We start from the raw sequence: 25368 nt of genomic DNA, 5'->3' as shown, positions 1-25368 counted from the left end.
TAGATGTAAGAGATCACCAAGCCTGGCTTCCCATGCTTAGATCAGGTCATTGTAGCTACTATCTAGGCAATGATGACAGGGTCAAGGGAGTGAGCCCTTTTCTTCTGGTTCTCTTTATTGTTTGAAGTGTTTGAGCTAAAATTACTGGTGCTATGTCTTGTTAAAGTGATTAAACAAGGAGGCCATTTGACCGAGGTGGTCCTACTGTCTTGGTAGCTTATATAATAAACTTCAGCCCTAAGCTGAAGTCAATGCACTTGAATCCACAAAAATAACACTTAAGAATCAACAATCAAAAACAGCCAATGAGGCTTTCCCAAATAAAACAACCACAAGCTACAGCCAATCAAATAATTTTGTGTTGCTTCTGCATCTTCTCTAGAAAAACCTTTCCCCTTGCCCCCGTCAGTGGGGCACTTCTAACCACTTTCAGTTTGGTGTTCCTTGATTCCAATGACGTCTGCTCAAATAAATTCTTGAAAAAAATTTAAATGTACCTCAGTTTATACCTTTAAAGAGTTTCTAAAGCCACTCACTGTAGATTAAAGTTTAAAAAGGTGGGGGGGGGGGAAACACCTGGGTGGCTCAGTCAGTAAGTGTCCAACTCTTGATTTTGGCTCAGGTCATGATCTCAGGGTCTGGAACCAAGCCCAGGATTGGGCTCTGCACTGGGTGTGAAGCCTGCCTAAGTTTCTCTCTCTCCCTCTCCCCACACCACCCTTATTCTCTTGCTCTCCTTCTCTCTTCCACCCTCTCTTCAAAAAAAAAAGGGGGGGGGGTGGAGCCTTAACCACAGCCCTGCCTTGGTTCACAACTCTTAATTTTACAACTCTTATCACTCCATTCCGTCCTCAGGTTCTACACTCTCATAAGGAAGCTCTACTGCATTTGATGATGATGATGATGATGACTAGTTTAACAGAACACTTACTAGAACTCAATATGCTCAACACTTTTTCATATGATCACATTAATCATCACAACCACACTTTGTGATAGATACTATTATTATTACTGTTTTTACCAGTGGGGGAACTGAGACTTAGAGAAATTACTTAAAGTTACAGATTGCAAGTGGCAGGATTCAGTAAATTTTAATAAACCTTAAACCCTTATATATTAGAAAAATTCCAGGAGGTAGAAATTTTGTTGATCTTGTTCTTTGCTATTAGATATCATAAAATTTTTTGAAAAAATTAGTGAGCATGCCTGGAGATAATTAAAATAGAGATTTTCCAAGATGCCCGGGGGGCTCAGTCAATTAAGCATCTGACTCTTGATTTCAGTTCAGGTCATGATCTCAGGATCTGAGATCATGGAACTGAGTTCTGCAACAGCCTCCTTGCTTAGCAGGAAGACTGCTCAAAGATTATCTCTCCTCCCCTTCTGCCCCATGCCCCATTTGCTCTCTCTCTCTCTCTCTCTCTCTCTAAAATAAATAAATAAACCTTTAAAAAAAATAAAATAAAATAAAGATTCTCCAAAGAGAGGTTTTAGTAGAATGGAGGGAGATAATTGAATTAGGTGAAAAATAAAGAACCCTGATGAGTTGGGCCATAACTTGGAAAACAATTCTATATAACTTGGACCTATAGGTAATGCGAGGAGGGTCAGGGCTATAGTAGGTAAATGTAAGTGTTATATTTAGTGCCTCAAGACCACTGAAACATCCTTATTGATATAGCTAGTTAGTAGGAGCAGAACTTTTTCCCATATAATCGTTTTTTCTGATATTTAACCTGAAAGAAATGACAAGACAAACTGCCATAAAGCTGGTTCATCGGATTCACTTAATCCCATCAACATGATTATGTTCATTGAAAAATTGTCAAGGATTATTATTTTAGGATTCATTTTTTAAAATAGTTGAAATTGTGTGAAATATCACTGCAATGTACATGAGTTCATCATCCGTTGATTTATTCTCTGCGTCACGCTCTTCTTTGCCATGTACATTTTCCTACCACTTCTCAGACTTAACACTCTCACTTTTTCTTAAAAAAAAAAAATCTAATTTCCTTTCTATCCATTCCTCCTTTTGCTTGTCCTAGTCATCATGAATAAATTGTGTATGTATGAAGATGTCAGTGTACATAGATGAACGATGTGAATCAGAATACATTAAACTGACACTGTCAGTCTTCTCTCAACACCAACCTCACAAGCATAAATTTCCCCCTTTTATTTTTTTAAGAAGAAAATCTTCCTACAAAAAGATGTCTTCAACTAGTTAGGACCAGATTTCTGGAGTTTTATTCCACATAAGTGTCAAAACTTGCAATTTAATAAATGAGAAAGAGTTTTCCACCTAAAAGCTTCAAGGGGAAAGTACTTTCACTTAATACCTGGGTGGAAGGATTTACCCTCGAGGTACCACATGAGGACAGGCAGTGGCAACAGAGATAGTTTTCTGCAAAGGAGTATTTATAAGTGAATCTTTTTAAAAAATTTTATTATTATTTCTTGAGAGAGAAAGAAAGAGAACTCAAGCATGTGAAGGTGGTGGGGAGGGACTGACAGAGATGTAGAGAAATTCGTAAGCAGGCTCCATGCTAGCTCAGATTCCAATGCAGAGGCTCGATCTCATGCCCTTAAGATCATGACCTGAGCCAAAATCAAGAGTCAGACAGTTAACCAAATGAGCCACCCAAGCGCCCCAAAGTTAATCTTATTTAAGTACTGGTTTCCCATTTTTTTTTATTTTTTTTTTTTAGTTTGTATTTAAATTCCAGTTGGTTGACATATAATGTAATGTTATATTCAGGTGTACATTTTAGTGATTCAACACTGGGGTATAACATCTGTTACTCATCACAGCAAGTGTACGCCTTCATTCCATCACCTGTTTTATTGATACCCCCACCCACCTTCCCTCTGGTAACCATCAGTTCATCCTCTCTAGTTAAGAGTCTGTTTCTTGGTCTGCCTCTCTTTTCTTCCCCCTATGATCATTTGTTTTGTTTCCTAAATTCCACATATAAATGAAATGCACCCTGATATTTATAGCAGCATTACTAACAATAGCCAAAGTATGGAAAGAGCCCAAATGTCTCTCAACTGATGAATGGATAAAGAAGTTGTGGTATGTATGTATGTATGTACACACACACACACACACACACAAAGAACTATTACTCAACCATAAAAAAGAGTGAAATTTTTCCATTTGCAATGATGTGGCTGGAGCTTAAATTTTAATGCTAAGCAAACTAAGTCAATCAGAGAAAGCACTGGTTTTCATGATAAAATTAGAAGGCACTGTCCTGGATGAAAATGGCCATTAGATATAATGAATTCTTACCTAAGAATTGAGAGATTCTTACCTAAGAATTGAGAGATTTTACACAGATTCTTTTTGTAAAAGATTTTTTTAAAAATAAACCTTCTGAGTACATATTAACAATATTTAAAATATGAACATAATTTAAATAAATAATTCTTAAAACTTTTTCAACAACTAATATTCCACAATAATCAGTGAATTAATATTTCATTTCTGTATATTTAACTAGTGAGCAGTGTCTATAAGGATTAGATAAGAATACAGTATAAGGATAAGAAATAAGGATAAGAAAGATAAGAATATGGTACTTGCTGAGGCTGGTGAAACACCAAATATTGTTGACCAGCAGCTTTTCATGTTTAGCTTTTCTCATGCTCATATACTAGAGGGAAAGCAGGCCACTGCCTGTCACAGGTAACAAGACAAGGTAATGGACAAGAAGGTTATTTTCCTTGACATAGGTTTATTATTCAATTGATGCATTTCTCAAATTTGAAATTAGGTGAGTTGGTAAAGCAAGAAATTTTTTATAAATATGACAGAAGGACTCATAAAATTTTAATTGCATAGAACTTTTACAGATTCAGCAATCTGAATTCCAACATTTACAGGAAATGCTATACAATGGTTTTAATTCACATCAGGAGAAAAACACTAACTGCCAGAGTAACAGGGCTCTTCACCTTGTCAGGTTTTTAATGACATGAGCAAAGATTATAGATTAACGGTTATGGTTTACATTCAGGGTTCTTTCTACATATGGTGTTCTTTCACAGATAACTTTTTCCCCATTCTCTGATGTTCCTTTCTTCCTCAGAGAACTTGAGAACTGGGATAAATAAAGGAAGAGGTAAAGAGAGATGGAAAGGTGAGGCTGAAAAGATTTGGGCTGAGATTTTAATAGCTCAAGAGCTGTTGATCACAGGTGAGCCTTCTGACTTTGCAATTTTTTTTTATTAAATGCTAAAAAAAAAAAAACGCAAACACTCATATCAATTATACTCCCAAATCTTAGACATGAGATCATTAGTCTTAGAAACATTTATTAGCATGACTGTTGGCTAAAACTTGGGGAGTCATATTCCTGTAAGTTATATTTGGAGAAGAGATAATTAAATACATAAATGATTTGGGAGATAATAGATAATGCTATACATAATTCATTATGTAGGAAAATGTTTACCTACATCTTAAATTTAAATCATTTCTATAAAATACATTTATGTTCCCCAAATCTATTATTTTGAATATATAATCCATATTTTCTTTATCAAACTTGTGGAAATGCTTAAAAACAATTGTTGTAAAAGTTCATTTCCACCTATTAAACACTAGATTCTTGTGTATCCCCCAGAATCTTTCTTAAGGATTGGTTTTTCATGATCTAAATAACAGAATGAAGACTGAAATAAATTAGTCATCTTGGCTTTTTCAAATAGCCACATTTGCTTTTAAAACAACATGAGGTACCTGACTGTGAATATGTTTCTCTGTATGAGATGATTTAATGAGTTCAGCTAGTCGGTCATATATAACTGTTTTGCTTGAAAATGGCTTTTTTGCAAAATTTTTGCATATACTTTGACATGAAATTTCAGCATAACAGAAACTCAATCAAAGTTAACATTTATATTAGCTGATTTTTAATGTTTGAAATAACAGGAAAGAAATACGGAACAGCACAGAAGCAAGGTAGGAAAATTAAGCATAAGATAAGTATTAATAAAGAAGAAAAACAAAGATTCAGATTACTGCCTTGAAACTGTATGGTTAGGTATTAGACTGCACTTTAAAATCTCTTTTTACTATTAATATAACCTGCAGAGCCGTGCATAGAACCCTCCCATCAATCTGACTTTTCCAGTTATCACTCCTTTGCTTTTCTTTATATTTTCACTATTATATCTATCTCTAATTATGCAGATTTGTTTTGCCTATATTTCTAAATTCTGTGTAAATGGAATCATACTGTATGAATTGTTGTCTTTGCCTAACTTTAAGTCATGAGATTCATCCATGCTATTTTTGGCTATCTTAATAATATCTTTTTTCCCAATTTCCATGTTACCTTTTATTTTTTGTGAAAATGTTTTACCAATAGGTCACTGACTGAATTATTCCAACTAGAAAATGTAATAGTCACTCTGCCCCATTTTTCAAATATCCATTTTGTCCTTTCACATATGTTTTTTATTATTGAGGTATCAATCCTCTTAAGTTTTTAAATGAATGGTAGTGTTGAATATTGAACAATCACAATGTAATATAGCAGATCTCTAGCACTTTTTCATCTTGCACAACTAAAACTCTATACCCATTAAATAGCAACTCCCCATTGCCTCTTTCTACTACCATTGGCCATCATTCTGTTTCTATGAATTCAGCTTTTTTAAGTTCCATATATAAATGAGAACATATTGTATTTGCCTTTCTCTGTTTGACTTATTTCACTTAGCATAATGTCTGAAATTCCATCCATGTTGTCACAAAAAGCAGGATTTCCTTCTTTTTCATGGCTGAATAATATTCCTCTGTGTGTGTGTGTGTGTGTGTGTGTGTGTGTGTGTGTGTGTGTCTGGTGTTTTCTTTATTCATTCATCCATTAGGTTGTTTCCATATCTTGGCAATTGCAAATAATCATACCATAAACATGGGAATACAGATATCTCTTTGAGATACTGATTTCCTTTCCTTCAGATATATACACAGGATTGTGATTGCTGGGTCTTATGGTAATTCTTTTTCTTATTTAGTAAGGAAACTATATTGTTTCCAATAGTGGCTGTGCTAATTTACATTTCTTCCAATAGTGCAAAAAATTCCCTTTCCTCCACATCCTCACCAACACTTGTTATTTCTTGTCTTTTTTTTCTTTTAGCCATTTTAACAAGTGTGAGGTGATCTCATTGTGGTTTTAATTTACATTTCCCTGATGATTAGTGATGTTGAGCATCTTTTCATGTGTTTATTGGCCATTCAGGTGTCTTCTTTGGAAAGGTGTCTATTCAAATCCTTTGTCCATTTTTTAATTGTACTATCTGTATCTTACTACTGGGTTGTATCAGTTATTTTTTTTTTATAAAAACTGCTTATCAGATGAAAAGTTTGCAAATATTTTCTGCCATTCCATATGTTGCCTTTTCATTTTGCTGATAGTTTCTTTTGTTGCTCAGAAGCTTGTTAGTTTGATATAGTCTCATTTACTTATTTTTACTCTTGTTCCTTGCACTTCTGGTATCATTTCCAAAAAACTTGTTGTCAAGACCAGTGTTGAGGTGCTTTTTCCCTGCATTTTCTTCTTGTAGTTTTACAATTTAGGGTCTTACTTTTAAGTCTAATCCACTTCAAGCAGTATATATGCTTGTATCTTTGACTGCTTGCTGGCCATTAACCTCAAAAAATATTTTGAGAGTTCCCTGGGGCCTTGGGATAACTGCTTTCCCCTTCAAAAAGAATTTGCATTTGCATCTGCCCAGTACTAGGGGCCTCATACTCCTGGACCATATCAGGCTAAATTCAAGTCCTGAGAGTCCCTGGGCTAATTCGAGCACTCAGAGTACAAATCTGAGAGAGGATTCTTCTGGACCCTCCTAACGAAAGGTCTCTGGAAGCCACAACCCCAGAGGTCCATTTTCTCCTCCATTGCAAAGATAGCAAGGCAACCATCTGAGCAGTTCCCAGTGGTGGCAGAGGTAGGAGAGAATAACCTAAATCCAGTTCATCCATACCTGAGGATGTAACATCTGGGGCTCCAGCTCAGAAGAAGCATCCTCCTGCAAAATCTCCCACCTCTGTAAGCTGTGGGCCTTGACCTCTCCCTGGACATGATGACAAACATGGAACCAGAGCTCAAACAGCTGTGGCAACAATATGTGCCTTCTGGATAAAGAGAGCCTTGGTGCTTTAATATTCTGCTTACCTCCCAGTTACAGGATCTCATCCAACACCGGTCAGATCTTGAACATTTTTAAACTGCTGTATACACACACATACACATATTCATACATATACATATAAACTTTTGTCCAGCATACTATATTGTTGTCAGTGGGAGGGTTAATCTGAGTTACCCAATTTACCATTACCAGAAACAAGACTTAGATGACACTTCTAAGTGTCTTTGTCAAGCAAATAATTTTCCAGATCTATTTCATTTTGTTTATTTGTTTTTTTAGCACACTTTTCCTGTGCCATAAATATACTTTGTATGTGGTACTCCCCTTGCTGTAATACTTTTTCCTTCCCACATTGTCCTTTACTGAGCTCTTTTTTAAATGTATCCCATTTCTTTTATTTACTTACTTACTTACTTACTTACTTATTTTTTTAAGAGAGAGAAAGAGAGAGAGTGCGTGCGCTGGGGGAGGGGTGGGTGCAGAGGGAGAGGAAGAGAGAAAATCTTAAAAAGTCTCCATACCCAGCACAGGTCCCAACACAGGACTCGATCTCATGACCTGTGCCACGATCAAGACTCAGACACTCCACCAACTGAGCCACCCAGTTACCCCTAATGAACTGACTCTTATTCATCATCCTTCAAAATAGCCCAGGAATCATCTCAGGAAATCGTATTGCATTCCATTCCCAAATCATCAGAGTTGGTGTCCCCATGCACTTTACCGCAGACAGAGAAGACATGTTTAACAGTATAAGTATTGCAGGGGTTCTAGTCAATACTAGTAGACACACAGACAAATAAGAACAGATGCCAGCTGTAAATGACCAGTACCTATGTGTACTGAGTAAGTATCAGCAGTGTTCAAAGAAAACAATAAGGTGTGATAACATATGCATATTATCACAGTGCACTGTTTTGTAATCTGCTGTTTACATATCCCCTTTGATAATCTGTGAGGCCATTATGGACTGAGAACAGTCCTATTCACCTGGAATCTAATGTTGCATGGGTTATTGGTACAAAGAAGGCCCCAATAAATACTTTTTTCAATGAAGTTAAAGAAATGTTGTTTTCGTGGAACTGTTTAAAAAACTCATTAAATAAATCACTTCTTGGGGCGCCTGGGTGGCTCAGTTGGTTAAGCAACCACCTTCCGCTCAGGTCACGGTCCCGGAGTCCTGGGATCGAGTCCCGCATCAGGCTCCCAGCTCCATGGGGAGTCTGCTTCTCCCTCTGACCTTCCCGCCTCTCATACTCTCTCTCACTGTCTTCTCTCAAATAAATAAATAAAAATCTTTAAAAAAAAAAAAAAAAAAGAAAGAAAGAAAAAAAATAAATCACTTCTTATCCTTTCACAGCTTTAACCACTGGAAGTTCATAAACAATGAATTCACTTCACTCATCCTGTTGGAACACCTCTGCTGAACTTTTGAACAAATCCTGCAATAAGGAATCTGCTTATCAAACCCTCAGAATTGTGGATACAATCATCCTCCCTTCTATGATTGGGATTATCTGTTCAATGGGGCTGGTTGGCAATGTCCTCATTGTATTCACTATAATAAGGTAAGAGCTTCTATTGTTTTCCAGAATTTAGGCACATTCCATACTCACTACATGAATCCTTTTCCCTCTATAGGATTTTTCTTAATGAAATCGGTTTTGGAAAGATTTGGTTAAGAGCATTAAAGAAGGTTCTACAGATATTAGCATCATGTATTAAGTACCATCTGAATTGCAAAACTCAAAATGAAAAGACTGAAACAATGCTTCCTGCTGGGTTGGTAAATTTTTAGAGCCATGATTCTCAATCTTAGCCCCATATAAGATTACCTGGGGAGCTTTCAAAAATCCTAATACATAGTTTCATTCTAGACTAATTAATTCAGAATCTCTAGAGCTGGAGCCCAGGCATGGAGTAAAACTACAACACAACCATTTTATTTTCAACTTTCAACAACAGGAGTTATCCTGTGTACAGCTCAGAGATGGTTATACAGCCAATAAAGATGGAATTTTGATATTTATTCTTAAAAAAAAACAAAAACTGTGCCCCCCCCAGTTGGTTAAAGAGATTATTTTGCACTCATTTGGGCAAGAGAGAGACTCCACCTGATCACCCAAAGATTCAGGCAGTCACCAAGCGTGAGCTGTTCCCTTCAGTGTAGACCAGCCCTATGTAGGCCAAACTGAGAGCCATCTGCTCCCAACACCTGCTGGCTTTGCTTCACATCTCCCACCTCACTCAGGTAATTCCCTCCGTCCTCTCAACCCCGTGGCATAAAGCTCAACCTGGAAAATAATAATAGATTTACTTGTTTCCCATGGGTTCAGAGGTAGTGTGCAGAGTCAGTGTGCCCCATCACTGCTTGATATCTTTGCTATCCTGATAATTTTTACATTTAAGCTTTACTTGTTTTAATCAACATAAGATCTTAAATGTTATTGCCCTAGTCTGTAATCATGCTTATAATCATCATTAAAGAAAATTTCATCCATGCTTCTATATAAGAAAACACAGTTGAGAGTACCTCCTAATAGGTGAATATTAACACATAACTACAACTACAACAGTCTTTTGCGTATCATATTATACTTACAAAGCAGATTGCAACTCTGTTGCAATCTCATTTAATCCTGAAAAGAGCAGTACTATTATTATACCCATTTAGGGAAAGAGACTTAGGAAAGAGAATAACTTGTCCAGCATCACACAGCTAGAAAGTGATAGTCCTGGAATTGAACTCGGATCCCATTATTGAGAATCCCAGGCTATTTTCTCCACACTAATAAAAACAAACAAATTGGGGCACTTGGGTAGCTCAGTCGGTTAAGCATCTGCCTACCACTCAGGTCATGATCCCAGGATCCTGGAATAGAACCCCACATTGGGCTCCCTGCTCAGTGGGAGCCTGCTTTTTCCACTGCTCCTCCCTGCCTGCTTTCTCAAATAAATAAATAAAGATCGTTTTTTAAAAATCATCAAAACTAGAAAGATGGGTGTATCTACCATGTGGATAAAAGAATCATCACAGAAGCAATTAAGAACAAGAGCAGCCATCATGATGGTGATGGAGATGACACACCCTCCCTGAGAAAGCTCATAACGGGTCGCTTTCCCCAGGTGGCTTCTCATCAGCATGCCCACTTTCAAATTTTTATTGTCATTATCTCTGCAGTTAAGTGTAGCATTATGAATGGCATTTTTTACATCATCCATTACTGAAGATTTATTTAATATATTAGAATTTTACTGTCAATGAATTCAAGGTATTTTGTATTGTATCCTGTAAAGTCATTAGTGAACATCAAGCACTTTATTTTTTTTTTATTTAAATTTTAAGTAGTTAACATATGGTGCAATATTGGTTTTTGGAATATCAAGCTTTTTACATTAATTTTTTTAAGTGCTAGAAGTAGTTCAACGCAGTATGTATTACTAATACCTATTGCAAGCCCAGCACCAAGGGTTATGAAAATATCAAAGAAATGTGGCAGCATCTGACTCTAAAAAGTTCCCACTTAGTGGAAAAGATTTAAACACATAATCAGGGTGCCTGGGTGGCTCAGTTGTTAAGCATCTGCCTTTGGCTCAGGTCATGATCTCAGGGTCCTGGGATCCAGCCCCGCATCGGGCTCCCTGCTTCGCAGGAAGCCTGCTTCTCCTCTTCCACTCTCCCTGCTTGTGTTCCCTCTCTTGCTCTCTCTCTCTCTTTCTCTCTCTCTGTCAAATAAATAAATAAATAAATATTTTTTAAAAGATTTAAACACATAAAATTGAAAAATAATATAAGACATCAGGAACAATCAAGTGAAAAAAAAAAAAAAAGATGGCTCAAATAATGAGTTCCAGGAAGGAAAATAGAGGTAATCAGATATTCTCAGGAAGGCTCAAGGAGGAAATAATACCAAGTAGAGAGTTAATAGTCAGAAGCATGAGAATGTTTCTAGCTGTCTCTTGTTTGCCTGTTGCTCCTGCTCACTTCTCCTTCCATCTTCCTCTCATACTCCTTGGTATTTTTGCTGGCCTCTCCTAGAGATACATGCAGCGTACCTCACACCCATAGATCTAGCCTTGAGGAGAAATCGAGTTCTTTGCAGAACTGGTTGCATTTTTTATAGGCAACAGTTATATGCAAAGACTCTTCAATGTTAAATTTCAGACACTGTGAAAAGCTCTTGAAGAGGTCTATGGGGACAGAGAAAATTCTTGGTTCCCCTCAAATTACACCAATAGATAATGGTCTGACCCTATCTACCCATCTGGAGACAAAGCTGGAAAAAAAGAAGAAATGTGGAGTATGAACTCTTCCAAAAGTCGATACTGAGCTATAATTCCTGGAAACAGATTCTCAGCATAAAACAAATAACCATTTAACTAGAAAAAAGAAAACCTGTGCCATCATACTGACCAATTTATTTGCAATGACTGAAAAATCTGTCCTTTGTGTCATTACCATTTTATAGATAATATGTGAGAAGATATATGTTAATGGAGAATTTAAGATGAATCTTTTAGTCTCACAAAAAACATTTGGAAGCAACTTAATTTTAACTTTCATTACTAGGACTTTAATATTTTTCTTTGCAAATTGCTCTCCAAAAATGTATTCATCTTTTAAAAGTCATGTGGAAGCAAATTAATTTTAATTTCTTTTTTGGCTTGGAATTAATCTAACACTTTTTTTTTAATTGCTCTCCAAAAATTTTAAGGCAATTTGTTATTAATATTTTCATCATGTTTTGCCATGATCTTCTACTTGTTGCCTTCTTAACAGATGGGTGGCCTAATTAGAATACTAAAACTACACTAAAAATAAGGAGAAATAGATACATCTAAAGATTTAGGGACTTTCCTATTTATGATGAATATTTATCTCAGAAAATGAATAGAACTAAAATCAGTAAGATCATTAGTGATACTGGGAAGAAAGCAATGAACTAACTTCTAACTTTGCACAGGAAAACTAGAAACATGTATGAAAAAAAACAGATTTGAGGAAGACGGAGTTTCCAGAATAAGAGGTTCTGTGTGGCTATTTTTAAGAGTAAGAAGCAATTTGTGCATTACAAAGGTGACTATAAAAGTAGTGAGGCCAGATCATTACTAGTCTGTCACACGTTAAATTCACAGCTAGTCAAAAGGAAGCTAGATTAGAAAAATGTAAGAGGGAAATTGGGCCAATTATAGCATAATCATTTCTCCCTTTTATTCTTCAGAGAGAGACTAGCGAACTTAACCCCATTACATAACTATGTTCCACGGTCTCAGTGGGCCCTGGGAAGCTACTTCCACAAAGGGGAGGATGTTCTTCTCCATCAGTCCCTCACCCCTACCTCCTGAACACATCATTCACCTGTCTGCTGACAGTCAGCTTCATGTGGGCAAAGACTCTAAGGGATGGTCTTCTTCCTGATAAATAAAAAGTCCTCTTCTGTCATTCCCTAACCTCAACTCCCTATAAAGTCAACAAATTCACACTAAATCATGAATTATTAAAACACCTTACTTTAAACCCTCCTAACGATGTCTACATTTTATACAGAGATTACAAGAGGGTCAGTGCTTTAACCTGAAGGAACACTAATAATCTGATGGTGGGAGACCATTTGCTAAGACAGATGGGGAGGGGAAATACTTAGAAAAAGGCTTCTTCCTTTCTCCAAGTCAGCTTAAATCATAACTACTGGCTCCCTCTGACCCAGCCCTCAGCCATTCTCAGAGTATCAGTCATACGTAAGCTCTTACAGATAGACCGTACTTTTGCTGCACACATACCCTATGTTTTAGATACTGCAGAACTTTTCAGTCACATCTATTCACCTGAAATGGAAAGTTGTTGAGAGAGCCTCCTTGCGATGTGCATCAAGTGCACCAAGACAACTCTGGAATCTAAAGGGGTTGAATGCCTTGCCCAAGGACACTATGGGGGCATAGAAATGAAAATGAAAGGTTCTCTTTCAACTGTATTACACTATGTATCTAGAGCAAGGCTGACAAATATGTCCCTTGACCCTAACCTTTCCCATCCTTGCCAGTCATCTCCAGTCTGAGCACAGGCTTGTCCTGTAAGTAGTACCTGGGTGAAGATGAAGAATTCTTTCCAGCACAGTGTGCTCCACAAAATCACTACTAATCCATTGGGGTTGGTTGGTTCAAAATAGGAATTTAATTCAATTCGAGTTAAAAACCTAATGGGGGCTGGTAAGAAAACCCAGAGATACACAAAAGCAGAAAGCTTCTACCCTGTCCTACCACCATCTCCCACCCCAACACCACTTCCCTTCTCCTGGCCCCTGAGCTGGATGGAGAAAAAGAGGCAGGTGGTTTTACCGACCTCAGGAGTCTGGGCTGCCTAATGGGAGCTACAGCCAGAATGGGGTCTGGGGCCATGGAACAGGGACTATGGGATGAAGGTGGAACCATGGATGGAATGCAGCTACTGCCCAGAGATGCCAACAGTAGAAAGAACAAGGAATTGCCCTGGCCTCTCCTCTCCTCCATCTTCCAGTTTCCCCCCAGTAGTCCTTCCTATTGGCCAAAACCAACCAAAAACCAGCTGGCAAGGACACCTAGGAACATAGCTGGAGAAGGTGGGGAATGGATTTGAAAGCAAACTGACCAGCGAAATGGCCTTCTGTGTGTGTGGTGTTGTATGTTTCAGCAGTTTTCTTTAATCCATAGCATATATTCTCATTTCTGACTGTAAAATGTAAACACATTTTTAATAAAAAAAAATTTTTTTTAAGATTTTTATTTATTTATTTGACAGACAGAGATCACAAGTAGGCAGAGAGGTAGACAGAGAAGGAGGGGGAAGCAGGCTCCCTGCTGAGCAGAGAGCCCGATGCGGGGCTCCATCATGACCTGAGCTGAAGGCAGAGGCTTTAAACCACTGAGCCACCCAGGCACCCCTTAATAGAAAAATTTTAAAGTCAAAATCAGTCCTAGTACTATTACCCAATAGGTAATCACTGTAACCAATAGATAAATGATTGCAACATATTTTTAAACACATGTTGACATACATTATTTAGATGTTACATAAATGTATGCTATATACATAATTAGGAATTTTTTACTGAATCAGTATGTTTCCCTTTTGATTAAATATCCTTGCAAACTATGGTTTATAACAACTATATAATTTATTGCAGGGTAATGAGGAAAACAGTAATTTGTTTTATCATTCTCCAAATTAGTGAACATTAGATATGGCCATGTTAACCATATGGAAAACATGTTAGCTAAAATGTTCACACTAGTCTATATTTTTTATTTTAAATGTTTGAGTCACGAGAGACAGAAATCTAATGAAGCCTGGCAATGGAAAATCTGAAGATAAATTAAACCTAAAAAAAGAATGCAAGTTATATAGGTAGAGATTTTACAATTTCTCTTTATTTGTGTTTTAATTTCTATGCTGTCACTTTGAGTAAAGAAAGCAGTAATAGACATAATGTGTATTTTTGTTACCCTGTTATCTTATGCCCAGATCATCTTTTGCTTCAGAATTCTCCTTTTCTATACAGAATATCATTTAGAAACACTTAATTTTTTTAATTGCCAGTTAATGGCCTGTACTGTCCTCAACAATGGAATTACCATAATTCATTATCAGTAAATGATGGGTCCTGTCTGGAGAAGAGCAAGGGCCGTGAATCTAATTGCTGCAATTAGACCCTAAGCAAGCAATTTATATCCCAATTCAAATGGAAATAACATCTGCTTATAGGCTAAGATTTATGGGAGTTTTCGTGATGTTTCTGCTTTGTTTTTTTGTTTTTTGTTTTTCAATGTGGAAATTTTTCTACCTGACCTCTAGGGTCTATCCTTCATCCCTGCCATCTCCCATTGCCACAGGCCTGGAGAAGACAGGAGGAGAGACCAAGGACAATCCTTGGCTGCTCTTCTGGTTGACAAGATCTTTTCCTCAAATCTCTTCTCATTTTGGGTCTTTCTGATATGAGTCATCCCCTGCTGGGGACAAGGAGTCAACATAATTTATAGTGGCATCGACAACGCCCAGAGTGTGGTTGCTGAGTCAAGTACTCAACGGCAGTAACTTCCCACACAACTTGGACTTGCCAGGGCCTGGGTAAAATATCCTCGCTGACTAGTCTCACAAGAGGATTCACTGGCTTAGAAATAAAATTCACGGGCTGTAGAATTTTTAGCCAATGAATAATAAAGACACACACTAGCCTCCAAGCAAGGAGCAAAGCCCTGAACTAGCAACTGTGACATAACCTTAGGGCTAATTTTTTATATGCTCTTAAAAGTCTTATTTGTCCTCAGTTCAGATGCCACTTCTGCCAAGAAAACTGCTTTGACTGTCCCCAAGGGAGGGACAGAGGCCTGTTTTGTGTGTCCCTGTGCTTGTGCTAGCTTTCTCTCATCGCCCTACGGGATCGTGTATTTAGATGTATCTACAGTACTAACTCTTTGATGCTCTGGTTTATAGATTATTTAGCTTTGCAGCCCCAGAGCACAATATTATGCTTGACCTATAATAGGTATTCAATAAAATATTTGTTGAATTAATGAATATCATCTCTCAGATAAAGATGTTACCTGTTTATTATTGTATGTCCCAACTCCTTGAACACAGGGACCAAGTGAATTTTTAATATAAATTTCTGCTCTTAGGAAATTCTTTTGCCTATGAAGAAGAGTGCCATATCTAGGTAGCATTGAAATCACTCCCTCAGCAGAAGCCATGAGATCATCCTCCCGACCTCTACCTGTCTACCCTTTTCAGATTTCTTCTCTTACTTTGTCTGGATTTCGACATCTTAATTTATAGTCTTTGCTAGTGGGTTAAAGTTTCTTAGGATATTTCTAAGAAAAGGTTGAAATTTCCTTAGCAATGACCTGTTAGGATTGACTTCCACTTCAGTGGGGGGAAAAAAAATGCATTATACGATGGAAACCATTTGTTTTCCCTGTTCTGCTATCTTTGGTGATAGGCATAAGCAAGGACTTAGCCTTTCTCTGGAGTAAGCTTCAAGTTGGTATAATTTGTTGCTATGTAGAAACTACCTCCAAAACTTAGTGGCTTAAAACAATAAACATTTATTATCTCACACCATTTCAAGGGGTGAGAATCCAGGAACAACTTAACTGGGTGGTTCTCTCAGTGGCTTGGAGTCTCTCACCAAGCTGCAATTACGCTCCTCTCCAAGGCAACAGGAGCATCTACTTCCAAAGTAGCTCACTCACACACCTGGAAGACTGGTGCTGGCTGTTGACAGCATGTGGACCTCTCCATGTGGATGTCCCCAAAGAGTTGCTTGAGTATCTTCCCAAGATGGCAGCTGGCTACCCCAGAGAAAATGATCCAAGAGAGAGCAAGGAGGAACTCTATAATGCCTTTATGTTCTATGTCACACATTGTCATTTCCACCAAATTACATGTGTGAAAAGTGGGTTACTAAGCCCAACCACCCTCAAAGTGACAAAACTAGGTTCCACCTTTCAAAAGCAATATCAGAGATTTGGTGGCCATATTTTTAAGCTACCACAGTTAGTTATTAGATATGTAGTTCAGAATGTTTAAATATGTACAAGACTAAGCATTTATATGTGCATTTGGGTAGGTGTTCCTTTAACTTCTTTTTAAAATTCATTTTTATAATTAACAATTTGCAACAGGTGGCATAAATTGAAGAAGGTGCATATTGTCAATATCAATCCTCAGTTTCCATGCTTTTCTTTCAGGTCCAGGAAAAAAACCATTCCTGACATTTATATCTGCAACCTGGCTGTAGCTGATCTGGTTCACATCATTGGAATGCCTTTTCTTATTCATCAATGGGCCCGGGGAGGAGAGTGGGTGTTTGGGGGGCCCCTCTGCACCATTATCACGTCGCTGGATACCTGCAACCAGTTTGCTTGTAGCGCCATCATGACTGTGATGAGTGTGGACAGGTAAGTAAAGAAACTTTGAAATAGCTTAACATAATTCAGAAGTGCCTGTTATTTCCCACTGTCATCCCAACTTAAGCAACATTGGTGCTGGTTTGTAACAGCCAAGTTCCTCTTCCTTTGCTAGTTTCATTGGAGGACTTAAAAATCTTCTTTCCAACTTTCATAGAAATATATATATATATATATATATATATATATATATATATATATATTTAAGATTTTATTTATTTACTTGACAGAGACAGATCACAAGTAGTCAGAGAGGCAGGCAGAGAGAGAGGAGGAAGCAGGCTCCCTGCAGCAGAGAGCCCGATGCGGGGCTTGATCCCAGGACCCTGAGATCATGACCTGAGCTGAAGGCAGAGGCTTTAACCCACTGAGCCACCCAGGTGCCCCGAAATATGTTTTTTAATGGAAAAACTTAAGACACTAAAATCTCCTTTTTGAAAATCATTCTTCTTAACTATAGTTTTATTTATAATTCACTGAAAGATTTTAAAAAAAAATCTGGAAATCATGAAAGGTTGGAAGCCAGAATGAGTGCATCGTTCTTGCAATAAGGAAGCTGAGGTCCCAAGAAGTGAGGGGCTTTTCTGAAGGCACTTGGCAAGTCAGTGGCAGAGTTGAGAACTAAAGTAGGTCTCCTCACTCTGTTCAGGGCTCTTTCTGGTATGTTCAATATCTTACTGGTATGTTCAATATCTCACAGACTCCTGTGATCACCTAGCATTTTGAAGGAATCTGGGGAATAGATCTGGGCTCCTGAATAGCTATAAAGAGATGTTCCAGTACCAGGAAGACCATTTTTATACCCCTTGTTATAACTGGTTAATGCAAATGCTACCATTTTACATTAGAAGTGCATTTGACTGTGACCTGGAATGTACCACAACCATATTCACCAACAATGTAAACTAGTGTTATTAAAGGAGACAATAGTGATGGTGGGTACTTGTGAAGCCAGTGAGTGGTGGAGCCCAGTCCAGGACCAAGCTGTCTCTAGAGAGGGCAGGTTGCTAGTAATTACCTCCTTAACTGGCCTCTGTAGGACGCAGGCAAACTAGGATGTCCCTGCATCATTCAGAAGCTAGGACCTCCAGACTAGGTCTTAGCAGCTTTCTCCAAAGAGAAACAAGCCCTAAAGACACACTAATATGCATAACGGGAATTGTCTCAGAGACCAACCCACATAAAGTCTCCATCCATCTTCCCATCCCTACCCCAAGCCAGCACACTTAACCGCCACCCGGATCTGCTTTATCTGTCTCCCTTGTTGCCAATATATCACATAGTTTAATTTATTTTATGTGTGCATGTATTTGTGTACTGTTTATTGTTCAGCTTCCCCTGCCCCTCAGAGGTAAATTCCACAAAGGCAGGGTCTTTGATCATTAATATATCCCAAGTATCTGTGTGACAGTGCCTGGCACAGGGGTGCTCAGAAAATATTGATGAACGAATGACTCTCAGTCTTGAGGGCTATGTTAAATTGCCCTGGGTCCATCTGCAACTCCTTTCTCAACTCTGTTTCTTTTACCCTTCCACATGTGCCTTTGGGGTGGAGAAGTGATGAACAGTTTTTCAAATGAATTAACAAAGGAATAGCAAGGTTTAAAGAAATCATTCACTGAATCATTATTATTCAGACATGAATAATGATGGTGATGTTCAATGTACTTTTTATAACCTGTTGCTTTCCTGTAAAAGAATTCTCAAAATATAATTTTGAGAGTGTGCTTCTCAATTTATAATTAACACTGCATTTTTAAAATCAATGTACTGTGTAGGTCTGGTTAGTTCAGCTGATGCCAGCCAAGACTGAAAGTGTCTTGAGTAAAGGCTGGTGAGCCTGCCAGCCTCCCAACACAGGGAGAGGGCTCTGCACAGGGCAGGCCCACTGCAAGAAACTTAAGTACAAGTCTTACCAACTGTAATCCCATTCTCAGAGATAATAAAATTTCTTGCAACCCTAAACCCTGAAAGCCGGAGAGTATTGGCTTTTTCTTTAAAGAAGGGAAATCGTACCTCTTCTGTAAACCTCTTAAGCAAACAAAGAGAACGGACATTGTCCTCATTGGAGCAGACCAGCTGTACACAGGTTCTTTTACTGTGAGTGAATGTGTGCATGTGCATGTGTGTCTTATACACCTGAATTTCATTTTTTTTAAATCTAGTGGACACAATATGCTAAAATTTTACTTCAGAATTGACACTAGGACCCTTATCCTTCTCTCTGCCCTCACTCAATTACATAACCAGAGAAAAATGAAGTTTCTATAAAACTGAACCTTTTCCTCTTCAGCATTTCTTTGAGTTCCAACTGTACTATATGCATAAAACTTCAACCATATCTGCAATTTTTTAAAAAGAAATGTACTTCTCTTTGCAAGGCCATAACCATGGCATTGACCATGTCAGTGCCATCAGCAAGCTTTATTGCTTATACATTGTTTTTTAATTGCGAATTCAATAGAGCCCAAGTTTTAAGTGTTTCTGATCATTTTCATCCTTCTTGCTCTGATAAGTAATATCTACATGTATGTGTAGTGTTTCCAAAGTGGGTGCCTACCTCCAAATCCATACTAAAAAAGTTCTGTAAACATCCAAAATATTAAAAATATATACCTCCAAATGAAAGCTGCCTAGATTACTTTTGTAAATAAATTCTCTAGAACTTCAAAAATCAGTAAGGAGAAGCCAAATCCCCTATTCATTTATTCACTCATCCAGCAAATTTTTGAGTATGTCTATAGGCCAGGAACTCTGCTGGATATAAGAGATACAGCAGCATTAAACTAACAGTCAAGGTTCCTTCCTTCGTGGGGCTTCCACTCCTGAGATGTAGACAGATATTAAGTGAAGAGTCACATGGGTGAATCTGCATTTCCATACAATGATAGGTACTAGGAAGGGAAAGGAGAGTTCCCCTACAATCTGCATATATAGTCACGGGCCCTTGTAGAAAGTGAGTGGTCAGGCTTCTCTGAGACACAGACTGTTACACAGAGACTCCAAGGAAGAGCAAGAGCAATCAGAGGGAGCTAGGCAGGTAGGACAGCATACACCTGGCCCTGAAAGGTAAGAGAGCTTGAAGGCAGGCCAGGGAGAGACTAACACAAGCTACAGCCTGAGGGACAGGCAGTACCAGGTGAAGAAAGTCTTTGCAAGCCATGGTAAGAATTCTGAATTTTATCTGAAAGGCCATGGAAAGCCAGGGAGGGGTTTTCAGCTGGAGGAAGGAAGGTGTTGGGGTGAGGATACAATCAGAGAAGATTCCCTTATCTATTGATGCCGTAACTCCTTCACCCTTTAATCCCTGACAGAATGATGGCTGGGCATCTGTACAATCACTGCTCCATTCCCTTCCCCAGCAAGGGTGTGGGGGGAGGAGTCCTTCTTTCCTTAGCCACAGATAATGAAGGTGCCGTGTGCAGAAGGAGGAGTGGCTAAGGTACCATGAGCCTCAAAAGTCTCCCTTCATGCCAAATGGTCCCTTAATAAGTATCCCTTAGAAAGTCCTGCCTTTTATGCACAATTGAAAGAATAGGGGAAAAGAATGTTTTTTTTCTTTTTATAAATCTTCCTTAAGAAGATTCCTTAAATCTTCCTTAAATCTTCCTTAAACATTAAATGACCATCAAAACATATTTTACATTAATGTAATGTCTACAAATACTGCCTTCCAACACCTGCACCTCCAGCAGAAGTGTGCGTTCACAAACACTCTTCCTTCTGGGTCTAGCCTCTTTAGTTTCCAGTTGGGTCTGAAAAATTCTTCTTGGATTTCCTAGAGAACCAAATATATATGGTATGTCAGGACTTCATGTTTAATTCATGATTATACTTTATTTCTGAATCAGAAATGGGAAAAAAGAGAGAAGAAAAAAAACACCCTTCCCTATGAAATTAGCTCCCATCCCCCCTCTGGGCTCCAGCCTAAGTTCCTTGAGGAATTTGCATTGTCTGTACTAGTCACGTTTGTGTATCCTCACTGTGATTTCTGTGAACTGAACCTCCAAGAGTCTGGGGTCCCCAGTGGAAATCCATCTGGGCAAAACGTCTGTCCCAGTGCGCCAGAGCCTCATCCCGCCAACGGGCTCTCCTACCAGCCAGAGCACTTGCCTCCTTCCTGCCTCTGCGTCACTAAAGAGGGCCTCTCCCTCCTGGAGGAAACCCCCACTCAGAGACAAAGTTTTCCAGAGCCTAGCCTGCATGGGAACCACCTTTGTAGAGAGAGAGTTTGCACAGGACTAAATTTCACCATTATCAGTGTGTTCGTGGAAACGACAGTTATTTCAGTGAGTGGTTTATTCAGACTTGCGGGGTCAGGAGTTGTTTTCTCTACAGATACCAGCCAGCTCTTAAAAAATATAACTTTCTTCTACCCTGATAGAGGTGTGCTTCAGGGAGGATAATAATACTAATAATTTACTCTTGTCATGAACCTTTCATCCTTGGAGCTCAGTGCTTTTATTGATTGTTCCTAAACCCTTCTTAACGGGCTTTGCAGGTACTTGGCTCTCGTCCAACCATTTCGACTTACAAGTTGGAGAACGAGGTACAAGACCATCCGCATCAATTTGGGCCTTTGGGCAGCTTCCTTCATTCTGGCGTTGCCTGTCTGGGTCTACTCGAAGGTCATCAAATTTAAAGACGGCGTGGAGAGTTGTGCTTTTGATTTAACATCCCCTGACGATGTACTCCGGTAGGTTGTTAAAACTTAAGAAAAATAGAGTTGAATTAAGTTGTGGAGTGCTTCATCCTCCTTGTCAACGTGTGAGCAGTCGTGCAGAGTGTCCTTGGGGACCCTCCAAGGGGCAGTCTCCCCGCTTACTTTTCTGCTTTCCGCAATCAGGTTGGTAGTTCGATTTTAAGGGGAGGGTAACCCTTAGAAAAAGATTTGGAGTTTAATTACGTAGCTTCAGTGGACAAAAATATATTTAAATATGGATTTTAAAGGTCCATGGCAACCAGGTACAACAGAAACACAAAAATCAAGGCAGAGGCAAAATTTCCAAAAGGGTCTAGGAAGTTACTGAGACTCAGACCTTATCGGTATGCCACTGGAGTTTGGTTGAATGGTGTTCCTCCCAAAAAGAGATAGTCAAGTCCTAATTCTCAGGACCTGTGAATGTGATCTTATTTAGAAATAGGGTCTTTGGGGACGCCTGGGTGGCTCAGTTGGTTAAGCAGCTGCCTTCGGCTCAGGTCATGATCCCAGCATCCTGGGATGGAGTCCCACATCGGGCTCCTTGCTCAGCAGGGAGCCTGCTTCTCTCTCTGCCTCTGCCTGCCATTCTGTCTGCCTGTGCTCGCTCTCTCCCCTCTCTCTGATAAATAAATAAAATCTTTAAAAAAAAAAAAAAAAGAAATAGGGTCTTTGCAGATATCATTAAATTAAATGAAGTCACGCTGGGTTAGATAGAGCCAGGCCCAAATCCAGGGATTTGTGTCCTCCTGAGAAGTAAGATTTGAGGGGACTCACACAGGAGAAAGCTTGTGGATACTGAGGCAGAAACTGGGGTGATGCATCTACAGGTGAAATAACACCAAGCACTGCCCAAAACTAGCAAAGGCGAGGGGAAAGGCATGGAACCGATTCTCCCTCAGAGCTTCCCAAAGGAGCCAGCCCCACCAACACCTTAGTTTCAGACTTCAGTCATCATAATGGATACGATAAATTTCTGTTGTTTCAAGCCATCCAGCTTGTGGAAATTGGTTACAGCAGCTCTCAGCAGCTAATACAGCAGCCAACACAGGGACTTCTCACATTTTAATTTGAAAAGAAAAATTAAATGAAAAATTTTATTTGAAATTTTGAACACAGCATTGGAGTCTATAACTAAAATTTTTTGATGGCCTACTAAGTGCCACATATTGTGTTAGGTGCTTTTTGCATATATTATCTCAAGTCGTTCTGGAGGATTCCTTTTTCCCATACACCACTTGTTGAAGAGATGAGTGATTTCTGCATCATGTAGTCATGGCCTGAGAGAGATGGTGCCAGAGGCCCTTGCAAGGCTGCAAATCCAGTAATGAAAATCTCCAGAGGACTGCAACATATGTAGGATTTATTGTTTATTCGTTATTTCTCCCACCAGCACTGGCTGCACTTACAGGTAAAAGCCATCTACCAATCTAAAGGGAAATGATATTTATTTATTTGACAGACAGAGATCACAAGCAGGCAGAGAAGCAGGCAGAGAGTGAGGGGGAAGCAGTCTCCCTACTGAGCAGAGAGCCCGATGCGGGGCTTGATCCCAGGACCCGGAGATCATGACCTGAGCCGAAGGCAGAGGCTTAATCCACTGAGCCACTCAGGCACCCCGGGGAAATGATATTTAATCACCACTGGCTGATACATTAATAAGGACCCCAACATATCTAAAGAGGAGCCCAACCTGAGATGACTGTATGACTTCAGCCTTTGCCAAAGAAATAATTCACAGTTTTGCACCAGAACCTGCTTCTGTTCTTTTTGGTTAGTTGTCATAAAGGATATTCTGAAGTTCTAGCCTCTGTAGATCCTCCTAGAGTTAAGTTCTTATGGGGAACTGAGACTGGAACCACTGTACGGCTTTCAGAGTCCCTTAGGCCCCAGGTGCTCTCTCTCCCTGTCACTCTGTCCACACCCACCCAACGTGGGCTGCCTGCTTCCACCAATGCCATGCTTCTTCCCAGAAAGAAGGACACCTGGCATCTGTACAGAAATGGAGTTGGCCTACCTGAAAATTTCCCCTGAGGGAGCATGGAGGAAAAGACTGGCCTATTTCACAGCAGGCCCTTTGAGAGACCATCTGGAGTCTTGATTACAAGCGTGGGTTGTGCAGCTCAACTGTCTGTCTGGGTTCATCCTACCCAGATGCTCATCACTAACTAGCTGGATGACCTTGGGCAAGCCACTTCCCACCACTGTGCCTTAGTTTGTTCCTCTGTAGCAGAATACTAATGGCAATTGTACTCATGGGGTTGTAGTAATTCAGTGGTTTAAAGTATGTAAAGTACTCATATCCGTGCCTACTCTATAATAAATGATACCTGCTGTTCATTATTGTTGTTAACAATATTAAAAGATAATGGTAATACATATTCTCTCCTGTTCCTACTCCGTAGCCTCTGGCTTGGCTAGAGAAGAGATAAGCACTGTTGCTAGCAGACAATGGAAAGCAAGAGCTTTTTTTTTCTTTCAAGATTTTAAATTCAAGTTAGCTAACATATAATGTAGTATTAGTTTCAGGACTAGAATTTAATGATTCATTATTTGCATAATAACACCCAGTGCTCATTCCATCAAGTGCCTCCTTAATGCCCATCCCGTTACCCCATCTCCCCCCCCACCTCCCCTCCAGTGAACCTGTTTGTTCTCTATAGTTAAGAGTCTCTTATGGCTTACCCCCCTCTCTGTTTTTATCTTATTTTATTTTTTTCTATGTAAAAGCAACAAAAATCCTTACCTTTTCCCCAAGGACTTTTATCTTAAGCCCCCCAAAATTTGAGAACCATGCCTCATAAACTGTAAAAGTTCCTGGCATTGGGAATATGACAGTTATGTCTTCTCTCTTTCTCTCTCTCATTTTACAGGTATACACTTTATCTGACGATAACAACTTTTTTTTTTCCTTTGCCTTTGATTTTGGTGTGCTATATTTTAATTTTATGCTATACTTGGGAGATGTATCAACAGAATAAGGATGCCAGATGGTAAGTGTTTACCCCATTTTGCTTTACTTGTTGAAAGAACAATTCAGAGATCCTAAAACATCTACAACAGAAATTTAAACAACAATCACTTGAAACATACATTTAGACGTATGGGCATTAATGTCTACATGAGTGATTTCTGAAAACAGGACAAGTTCTGAAGCAGCTATTTGAGTATCTCTCAGTGATAAATGTCACAATCACTGATGTAATGGTTTCATAAAAATGTAAACAGAACTCAAGATACTATTTAAAGAATATCTTTATGTTTGTCATCAACAATGTTATTTAAATGTTTTATTTGTACATTTCGCAGAGTTGTATACATATATGAATATCTTAGATGCCATGTATAACTTTCTAACTTCTATGTTTTAAATTTTTAATTTGGAGGATAGGGGTCTCATTAACACATGAATACTTAGGACAAGATTAATTAGTACTAAGTAAAGCCAAAGACTTACTAAGACAATAGACTTGGGAAGAAACGTTAAAGATATTTGTCTATAAAACTCTATGAATAAATCTAAATTATTTTCTAGGGGGTCCTGGGTG

The 25368-nt window shown here is 38.8% G+C and overlaps 1 protein-coding gene across 1 annotated transcript; it reads left to right on the top strand.

Annotated features, from left to right (window-relative positions):
* The first annotated feature begins 8565 nt into the window (after positions 1-8565).
* On the top strand, positions 8566-24987 carry MCHR2 (melanin concentrating hormone receptor 2). Its single transcript, XM_059401585.1, has 5 exons — positions 8566-8747; positions 16903-17112; positions 21623-21817; positions 24694-24813; positions 24963-24987. Exons 1-5 carry the CDS (start codon positions 8566-8568, stop codon positions 24985-24987), a joined length of 732 nt encoding a protein of 243 aa, XP_059257568.1.
* The last annotated feature ends 381 nt before the right edge of the window (positions 24988-25368 follow it).

The sequence above is a fragment of the Mustela nigripes genome, chromosome 5 (genome assembly GCF_022355385.1).
Source record: "Mustela nigripes isolate SB6536 chromosome 5, MUSNIG.SB6536, whole genome shotgun sequence".
Taxonomy (NCBI): domain Eukaryota; kingdom Metazoa; phylum Chordata; class Mammalia; order Carnivora; family Mustelidae; genus Mustela; species Mustela nigripes.
Note: the sequence above shows the minus strand (reverse complement) of the source record. Positions and strands in the feature narration are given on the sequence as shown.

Bases quoted from the DNA above. Each gene is read 5' to 3' on its own strand.
- MCHR2 (XM_059401585.1), top strand. From the start codon at position 8,566: ATGAATTCACTTCACTCATCCTGTTGGAACACCTCTGCTGAACTTTTG. The intron at 8,748-16,902 runs GTAAGAGCTTCT...CTTTTCTTTCAG, and splicing joins ATTGTATTCACTATAATAAG to GTCCAGGAAAAAAACCATTC. The intron at 24,814-24,962 runs GTAAGTGTTTAC...TTCTGAAAACAG, and splicing joins CAGAATAAGGATGCCAGATG to GACAAGTTCTGAAGCAGCTA.